Source organism: Alosa sapidissima, chromosome 7 (assembly GCF_018492685.1).
Source record: "Alosa sapidissima isolate fAloSap1 chromosome 7, fAloSap1.pri, whole genome shotgun sequence".
NCBI lineage: Eukaryota > Metazoa > Chordata > Actinopteri > Clupeiformes > Clupeidae > Alosa > Alosa sapidissima.
Window position 1 is genome coordinate 8,387,750 of NC_055963.1, and position 10,000 is coordinate 8,397,749.

Consider the following 10,000-nt stretch of genomic DNA (forward strand, 5'->3'; position numbering starts at 1 on the left):
ATTTACACCCATTGCAACAGATAAACATACATACATACATATACACCACACACACACACACACACACACACACACACACACAAACATAATGAACTGTTAAATGACTCTTGGGACAATTGAGGTCCATTGGCTTCATCTGGTGCTCACTCACACACATCACTACTCATTCCAGTTTGGATCAGTGCCTTCCTTCGTGTGTATGTTTGTGTGTTTGTATATGTGTTGTGTATGTATGTGTGTGTCTTTTTAAGTGTGTTCCTGTGTGTGTGTATGTGTGTGTGTGTGTGTGTGTGTGTGTGTGTGTGTGTGTGTGTGTGTGTGTGTGTGTGCGTGCGTGCGGTTTAACCATCCATTATCAGGACAAGGAAGTGTCCCACTCTTGTGTTTCCCAGCATCCCTCTCTTCTCTGCCTCATTGCCTCCATCACAGTGGAGCAGGGAACAGCAGGGAGTGCCTGGGAACGCCGCTTTTCCGAACAGGAAGCAGTGTAATGATCCGGATGCTCCTGATGTGTCTCCAAGTCCCAGTTGGATACAGTGCGGTTTGCCTGACTGACTGATGTCTTCATTTGTGTGTGTGTGTGTGTGTGTGTATGTCATGTCATAGATGGCACAGTATAGGCAGTGTGTGTTCTTACTGAACAGCTGACCTTTCTCTACCTGGGAACTAAACATCTCTTAAACTCTAGACCTCTCTTTGTCCGTCCGTCCGTCTCTCCGTCCAAAAACGTTTGGGAGTGATCCGGATCACTGTCTGGATCCAGGAGGCGGTTATGTTTTCGCTTGGCGGAGGTCTGCACTCTCGGAGTGCTTTTCTAGTTTTGCATGGCACACTTAATTTCTTAATCTGTCTGTCCATAGGTCAACACTGCCTCATTACCAAGTTTCTTAAAGGTTTTCACCAACTCACCCAACCAAGTACACGTGTTTTGGAAAAACAATTTTGAGCCTGGCTTTATCACACTATCTGCTTTTGTGTGTATGCAAATTAGAGCATTTTTAATGAGATAGGGCCTCATTTGCATATGTAAACATTAAATTATAAAAAACATGCAATACATTTTTTTCTCATCTTAACATAAGTAATCAACTCAGAAAGTTTCATGGTGATATCTATTATTTAAATTTTGTACCCTATTGACCTGTACTGCCTCGCCTTAATTGCCTATTTATGCTAATTGTGCAACTTTAGGCAACCAAGTTGAATTCCACCCACTAGGCCTATAGATGACATTTCTGCAATAAAACTTTAGGGTACTCAATATTTTTGGGTTTACTATTGGGCCTATGGGGATCACGACTAGACTATTAAGCTACTGTGTAGTGGGTCCCATTTAGAAGTGGCTTCTTCACTCGCGCTTTCCTTGACTCATGGAGCTGCGTGAATTTTATTACAACTTTTCGCCACAATATGGCAGTTTAAGTCCGCTTGATACTGTAAGGCGTAAGCCATTGGTTTCCAAAGGAGATTTTATTTGTGTCGCCAGCATAGCCTATTGACAATTTATGTTCTAAATAGGCCTACCTTATAAGTTACCTGTAGCTTAGGGAAGCTAACAGCTTTCTATTAGGATCTAGTTTGTTAGTTACAGTTTTGTCATAACTCCCTGATGCATTTTTGCATTTAGAATAGCCAGAGCGTGGATATCTCAATCGGAAAATTGAACAATATCGGGTGCATATGGACTAGGCTGGGTGAACCCAGCCTGATCTGCCCGCTATTTATTTTTTTATTTCTTAAAAGATTGAGCTTGGTCTAGTGAAAGCCAGACTAGCCATGGACCTCAGTTACACAATGCAAGGGAACATGAATCAGCCTATATTTTCACGAACAATAACGGACAACAGCTCTTCAACTTTGGCCCATTAAAATGTGTATGAACAGTCTAGCGACGCATTTCATCAAGGTCCATTTGGAGATGTCAGTTATTTGCACCACTGGTTAGATGTAAAACAGCATTTCGTTTCAGACTACTGTTACTTAATTTGTGCATTAACAATAACGTTTCAGACTACTGTTAATTAATTTGTGCATTGACAATAAAGTATCACATGAACTAAAGATGACTAAAATCTTATGTAGAAGAAGAAACATTCACAAAAAATCCATCCATCCAAAAATGACCTTTGTTTTTGATAGCTGTTGAAAACGGCATGGAACTGACAGAGATGTTTTTGTTTATAAATAAATAAATAAATAACATTATGCTGATACCTTTTGCTTTTCCCAAATACAATGTAGCCTACAGGTGTAAGTGACCTTTCATCAATCCAGTTGCAATGGATGAACTGTGATGAACTGCCCTACTTGTGATTGTTTAGAGATTTTAAAGGTTTTATAACAATGCTACATCTTCTTTGGCTATTCTACAATCTATTCACCTTTTCAGCACCAGTAAGCTACCTTCTGTGCAGCCGCACACACACACTCTGGCATGCCAAACAAGCATACACAAAAGTTTCAAGAGTGGGGGATGGAGTAAAAGATGGAGACAAATTGAAGTGTGATTTATTTTCGCGGAACGGATGTACAGGACTGAGCGGCGGTCATATTTTGTACCGCTATGCGGTACATCTAGTTTAGATACACCTTTGGTGTGGGTGCTTGCGTTTCTTTAGGAATCCGGCATCTTGGTTTGTATAGAAATGGATATTAAGTGACACATACACGCAAGACGGTGGAAATACGGGACCGACGGTAATAGGGGGAGTTCCGATATATCCATATTCCTAGTTGAGTGGAGTGTGTATGTATGTGTGTGTGTGTGTGTGTGTGTGTGTGTGTGTGTGTGTGTGTGTGTGCAAGTAGAGAAGAGAGGGAAAGGTGGATGGAAGGGGAAGGAAGTTTACTATATCCATATTCCTAGTTGAGTGGAGTGTGTGTGTGTGTGAGTGTGTGTTAGGGTGGTCCTTATTATAAGGTGGTCCTTATAAGTCTCCAATTGTCATGCTCTTAACTCTTCAAATGGTTCCTTTATATAAGAAAATACAGCATGCCAATTTTTATGGCAGTAACAGAATAATTACTGGTGGCTCAATAGCTTTAAACTTGATTTTCTGTTTAATGATTTTCATAAAAACAGATAATTTGAATTGGTATTGTAACTAGCTAATAAAAAAATTCCAAAACAATCTCCATAGAAGCATCTAATGCACCATATATTCCTAAATATGCATTTTAGATACATATTTTAGATACATATCTCAGTTTACTTATTGTAGAAACTAAATCCAAATTAATCCATCCATGACCCGGTTTAGCAGATTTACCTTTCCTGGTGGAATCAATACATATTTCTATTGATGATCACCTTGGTTATTGTTTGGGTTTAGAGAACATTTTTTGGTCTTCATTAAAACATTCAAACAATTGCATCCACGGAACCCCAAATATGTGCCACAAAACTGTATAAGGAACAGGCACCTTTGCCATTCCTTGCTGAGCTTTGCTTGCAGTTATCCACAAGTAGATAAGAGAGAGAAAGGTGGAGAGAGACACACAGAGAAAAGAGGGACTACAAGTTGAGAGAGTCCATGTGTGTCTTTCTGCTGCTTGTATTGCTAATCTCCAGCCACCTGTATGAGTCTTACTGCTGCATGTATTGCTAATCTCCAGCCACCTGTATGAGTCTTACTGCTGCATGTATTGCTAATCTCCTGCCACATGTATGAGTCTTACTGCTGCATGTATCGCTAATCTCCAGTCACCTGTATGAGTCTTACTGCTGCATGTATCGCTAATCTCCAGCCACCTGTATGAGTCTTACTGCTGCATGTATTGCTAATCTCCAGCCACCTGTATGAGTCTTACTGCTGCATGTATCGCTAATCTCCAGCCACCTATACAGATTCTAAATCTCCTGTGTCCTACATTAATAAGGGCACTATTTTAAATGTGCACACATACAATGCTACGGCTGCTTGGGTAATTGGTTGCTTGTAAGTTCTGTTATGTTTTAGTCAATATGAGGAGTGTGAGAGTGTGAGAGTGTTCAGAACAGGTCAATTATTTTTTCATTTTGTGAATTACATTTATACATGCGGGAAGCTGTGGTCTAGATGTAACCTACTTCACTGTAGAAACAGGTTGCTTCGTGGTAGCCTAGTATCAACAGGAAGTGGTGTATGTGTGAATACAGAATGCAGACAATGCCACTAATTTACTGACAAAGTTCATTCTCATGCATCCGCGCATGTAGTGTACACTATGCATGTGTGAATGTGTGTGTGTGTGTGTGTGTGTTCCAGTAAAAGTGGCAAAGGTAGTCAGTTTCCTGCGACCTGCAACCTAGGCTAATTCACCAGTATAGGTTACTCACATCCAGTTCCAGTAACCCCCACCCTAACCCTAATCCTAACCCTAACACACACACACACACACACCACCCTAACCCCACCAGTGACAGGAACACTCCTAATAAAGTTCAGACTGAAAGGACTCCGTTCACACAGTAGTGCAGGAGTGGTGTTGCTGGAGCAGTAAACTGGAGCCATGGCTGCCTTGCGTGAGAATTGGTCAGGTAAGATACGCTGACCGCTAGATATACTGTGTTGGTTTTCCACCTGCTCTGTTCTGTGACTTCAAAGAGGCATAGGCTATTGATCATTGATATTGCATTTACATTATTGTTTATTGCTTTTTTTCCTTAATGTAGTCTTGCCAACATTTTTAAATTGTTCACTGTTACTTTTTAACTATTGAATTTTTTTAATTTCTAAGTCGCTTTGGACACACGTGTCTGCTAAATCACATGACCATAACTGTAAGGCATGTGAATGGGGCAGCTGTACACTGATAGGCTGTGAAACTGCGTGTTCTGTGGGCTATGTTCTAGTGACTGGCCTAGTGAACTGCAGGATGTGTGACTTCGCAACAGATACATTCTTGTGCTAAATTTGAGCTTTTTGCAAGATGTACCCGTTGAGTATGAATAGCAGGACTAATTCGGGGTTAGGTTTCATAACTTTTATGACCTTTGGGCCCCTGGGCCACCACAGTTCACAGCAATTCAGGCCAGTTTGGGCTATTTTCTGTCCTTTTCTTATGCAGCAGTCATATTATGCGCTGCCGTGCAGTACATCTACTGTATTGTATTTACATACACAGACTCGACATTTATGTGTATTACACCGTTTCTAAACTCCTTATTATCTTTCCAGTAGAAATGTAGTCGTGATGGTGTGTTGTTGCTTGATTAGATATCTCATTCTCAGAGACAGACTGGTGGCACATCTGTGGTGTTGCTGTTTTATCACTCCCCAGTGGTTGTACTGACAAGTTCCTCCAACTCAGGAGAGACACTGATGGCCTCCAGAGAGAGAGAGGCGTCGAGTTTAAATATAACCTCGTCTGTCTCTCTTGTTAAGACGAGTGAGCAGAGACGTTGAGTTGGCAGAGCACTTCATTGCTCTTCTTAGAGCGTTGAGACTTTGAGTTTGGATATAACTTTATTTCTCTCATTAATACATGCAGAGACAGAGAGAAAGAGAGAGGCAGAGAGACAGAGATAGACAGAGAGAAAGAGAGAGGTAGAGAGACAGAGAAAGAGAGAAAAAGTGACTGAGGGAAATGTCTCCCACTTGTGAGGGCTCACCGCATTGAGAGAGAGATGGCCAAGAGTAGAGTGGGCTAATTATCTGATGCCTTTTTTGACTGGTGAAGCCCAGAAAGCCTGTCGCGACCTCTCAGTAACCGATGCTACTAATTATGATAGGGTGAAAGCTGCCATCCTAGCCCAATATGGACTTAGCCTTCCTGCCCGAGCACAACGGGTTCATGACTGGACCTATGACCCTGCTGTCCCAGTACGAGCACAAATAACGGCACTGGTCCTGTTTACCGGCCTACCTATTGTGGACCGGGTGGTGATCGACCGGTGCATCAGGGGTCTACCAAATTATGCTGTTACATATAGGATGGCAGCAAATGCAGACATGGAGTCATGGATACGTTTCAATCATTTATCTGTAAACCCATTCAAAATAAATGTACAGTTCACCATATCACAGTCATTTTTGCCTAGGTCTTAAACAAAAAGTTTCACACTCAAATCCCTTAAAAACAGGTTAACTTTACCACAGTAGCATGGTGACTCACTGTCCTTTAGGCATGGCCAAACAAATAGATGACCTTATGACAAAATAAAATACAGAATCATATAAATAAAACAAAACAATATAGAAATAAAATGTAAATGTAGGCTCATCACAATGCTAAGAGGTATGTTGCCCAGCAGGGGGCCATAACTGTGGAAACGTTGATAGCTTTGCTGGAGAATCATCGGGTGATGGGTAGTCTAATGCGATCTGAAAATAACAAGCTGAGTAGCTCCAAACCCAGGTCGGAGAGAGAGGTGGCTGGCAAAGTGATGAATCCCCTGACAGGCCGAACCCCCTCTGGGGGGACTGGAGCGACTCCAAGAAGACCTCAAATACCCCCTCAGCTCCCGCGATGTTTTTCCTGTGGAAGAGAGGGACATCTAGCCCGAGAATGCCCCAGCCGTGACGAACCGATGCCCACAGCCGGGTCCACAGAAGGTAAAGCCTTCTACTGCAACCACCTCACCACCTGTTGGGCGCATGAGGAGGTACCCCCAAAGTTTCCTGTGAAGGTTGCTGGGAAAGACACAGAAGCACCCTTAGACTTAGTGAAAGAGAAGTATGGTCTCTTTGATCAGACCCGAATTTGCCAGCGGAACACAAGGGGAAGAGATATCTGTGTCCTGCATCCATGGAGACACCCGGAAGTATCCCACCGCTGAGGTCCAGATGATCACTCCACGAGGACAGTTCTCTCTACGGGTAGGGGTTGTTCAGCAGCTCCCAGTCCCTGTGCTTTTAGGCCGGGATAGTCCACTTTTCTCCCACCACTGGCCTGAGAAAGTAAATGGTCCAAAAAGGATAGCCAGAAGGTGCCCTAAAAAGACAAAGAAGCACTCTGATGCCCGACCACCTTGGGCTGCTCTTTCCCCGGGTGGTAGTCATGCAGAGACCAGTGATGAGGTGGGTGAGGCCGTCCACACAGGAAGAACGGCTACTGACCCCGAGCAAGCCGCTGAGGAGGCTCCCCTGGAAGACATAGAATCCGATGAAGCGTTCTCCCAATTTCCTCAAGTTGAAGTCGGCGAGGGAAGTCTTCAGTTAGGGAAATTCGGTTCTGCGCAGCTGCGGGATCCCAACCTGACCCAAGCCTGGAGAGATGTCCAGATGATCGAGGGCCACAAGCAAGAGGGGGTGAGTCAAGTGTCTTTTCCACATTTCATGATCAAAAATAAGCTGTTGTATCGTGTGACCAGGAGAAACTCAGAAACCTGTGAACAGTTGGTTATCCCTAAAGAATACATTACGAAGGTACTATACTTAGCCCACTCTCACATACTAGGGGGACATTTAGGAAGGGAGAAAACATATGAACGAATTCACGGCCGTTTCTACTGGCCAGGGATCAAGAGAGCTGTAGAGGAATACTGCCGACATTGTGCCGAATGCCAAATCAATTGCCCAAAAATGGTGTACAGAAATCCTCTGATACCGCTGCCCATTAGCCCATTATCGAAACACCCTTTAGCAGGATTGCTATGGACATAGTTGGACCCCTCCCAAAGTCTAGCCGGGGTCACCGCTATATCCTTGTTATACTGGATTATGCCACCCGCTATCCTGAGGCAATTCCTCTTCGCTCGGCGACTGGGAAGGTAGTAGCCAGGGAAATGTTCCAGCTTTTCAGTAGAGTGGGCTTGCCAGAAGAAATTTTGATGGATCAAGGGTCCTGTTTCATGTCTGAGGTGATAAAAAGAATGTGCCAAAGTCTGAAAGTAAGGCAGATCCGAACCTCTGTTTATCATCCTCAGACAGATGGTCTCGTAGAGAGGTTCAATAAAACTTTAAAACACATGCTGCGCAAAGTCATAGATGTGGATGGTAAGAACTGGGACCAGTTGCTGCCCTATGTTTTGTTCTCCATACGTGAAGTTCCACAGAGTTCCACAGGTTTCTCTCCATTCGAGCTTCTGTATGGATGGAGACCTCGGGGCCTGCTGGACTTGGCCAAGGAAGCCTGGGAGCATCAACCATCCACCCAGCGCAGCATCGTGGAGTATGTCGAACAAATGCACCATCGGATGACTCAAATCTGGCCCATAGTTCGGGAGCACATGCGGCAGGCCCTGGTGCAACAGGCGCAGGTGTACAATCGGGGAGCCCAGATGAGAGAATTCAAACCGGGAGACAAGGTGATGGTTCTGACCGTCTAGTGATTGCAAGTTTTTAGCAAAATGGCAAGGGCCCTATGAGGTTATGGAGCAAGTAGGACCAGTGAACTACAGGATACGGCAGATAGGTGGTAGGAAAGGTCAGCAAATCTATCACATAAATCTGCTGAAACCATGGCAAGAGCCTATTCCTATCCCCACCAATGTCCTTGTAGGTAATATGCCTTCCCAGGTTCTACCCCCAGTGAGGATGGGTGACCAGCTGTCATCCAGACAGATAAAGGACCTCCAGGAGCTCCTTGGCAGGAACAAAGATGTCTTCTCTGAGACCCCTGGGCGGACGACAGTCATCGCCCATGACCTCAAGACCGAACCAGGAAAGACAATAAGGTTGCGGCCCTACCGGATTCCTGAAGCTCGAAGGGAGGCCATCAGGGAAGAGGTGAGGAAAATGCTAGACCTTGGGGTGTTGGAGGAGTCTCACAGTGCCTGGTCCAGCCCGATAGTCCTTGTTGGGAAGCCGGATAGGAGTATTAGGTTTTGCAATGATTACAGAAAACTGAATGAAATCTCTCTGTTTGATGCCTACCCTATGTGCCGTGTAGATGAGCTAGTGGAGCGACTAGGGCCTGCTCGATTTATCTCCACACTGGATTTGACGAAAGGATATTGGCAGGTACCTCTCACACCACAGGCAAAGGAAAAGACTGCCATCTCAACACCAGATTGCGCCTTCCAGTATCGAGTCCTTCATTTTGGGCTTCACGGAGCCCCAGCAACATTCCAGAGGCTCATGGACAAGGTGTTACGCCCCCATCAGGACTACGCTGCAGCCTATCTCGATGACATTGTCCTTCACAGTGCATCCTGGACAGACCACCTCCAGCATTTAACAGCTGTTCTCGAAGCCCTACGGGTGGCAGGACTCACAGCCACCCCGGCCAAGTGTTCTCTAGCCTTGGATGAGGCGAACTATCTTGGCTTCACTGTTGGACGAGGAAATGTGAAACCCCAGGTGAAGAAGGTAGACGCAATAGCGACCTGGCCCAAACCACAGACCAAACGTCAGGTGAGGACCTTCCTCGGTTTAGTGGGGTATTACAGACAGTTTATTTCTAACTTTGCCTCCATAGCAACCCCCCTCAATGAGCTGATTGGGAAGAATGCACCCAACCGAGTGAAATGGACGGAACAGGCGGAACTGGCCTTCAAAGCCTTGAGGGAAGCCCTGCGTAGTGAACCTGTGTTACACACCCCAGACTTTAGTAAGACAAACGGATTCTGCTGCAAACGGATGCTTCAGAGGTAGGTCTTGGGGCAGTCTTGTCCCAACTGCGCAATGGTATAGAATACCTTATTATCTTCATCAGTCGTAAGCTACTGACCCATGAAAAGAATTATGCAACCATTGAGAAGGAATGCTTAGCAGTTAAATGGGCAATGGAGAAACTGCGATATTACCTATTGGGTAGAGAGTTCACCTTAGTCACAGACCATGCCCCATTGAAGTGGATGGCCAACAACAAAGACAAAAATGCCAGAATAACCCGTTGGTTTCTACACCTGCAGGATTTCAAGCTTACAGTGGAACACAGAACGGGGATGATGCATGGGAATGCTGATGCCATGTATAGAAGAGATGAGTGCTTGTGGACTGTCGCTCCCCACAGAGGTTCGGAGCTGAGGGGGAGGGTATGTGAGGGCTCTGTCGGGGATCAGTGCCCCACATGGCCACAGACAGGCCAGCAAAGGCAGATGAGAGGCATAGTATTGGATGGGCGGTACTACCTA

At 44.9% G+C, this 10,000-nt stretch overlaps 1 protein-coding gene across 2 annotated transcripts in view; it reads left to right on the forward strand.

Annotated features, from left to right (window-relative positions):
- plch2a (phospholipase C, eta 2a) overlaps window positions 1-10,000 on the forward strand; it is a 214,111-nt gene that overhangs the window by 67,816 nt on the left and 136,295 nt on the right. The window contains exon 1 of one of the 2 annotated variants that reach the window (XM_042097756.1): window positions 4,458-4,519. The exons of the other annotated variant lie outside the window; for it this stretch is intronic. Within the exon in view, the coding sequence (XP_041953690.1) occupies window positions 4,492-4,519 (28 nt within the window). The 5' untranslated portion in view covers window positions 4,458-4,491. Of the gene's footprint in view, window positions 1-4,457; window positions 4,520-10,000 lie in introns of those variants that run through there. 2 annotated transcript variants of the gene reach the window in all.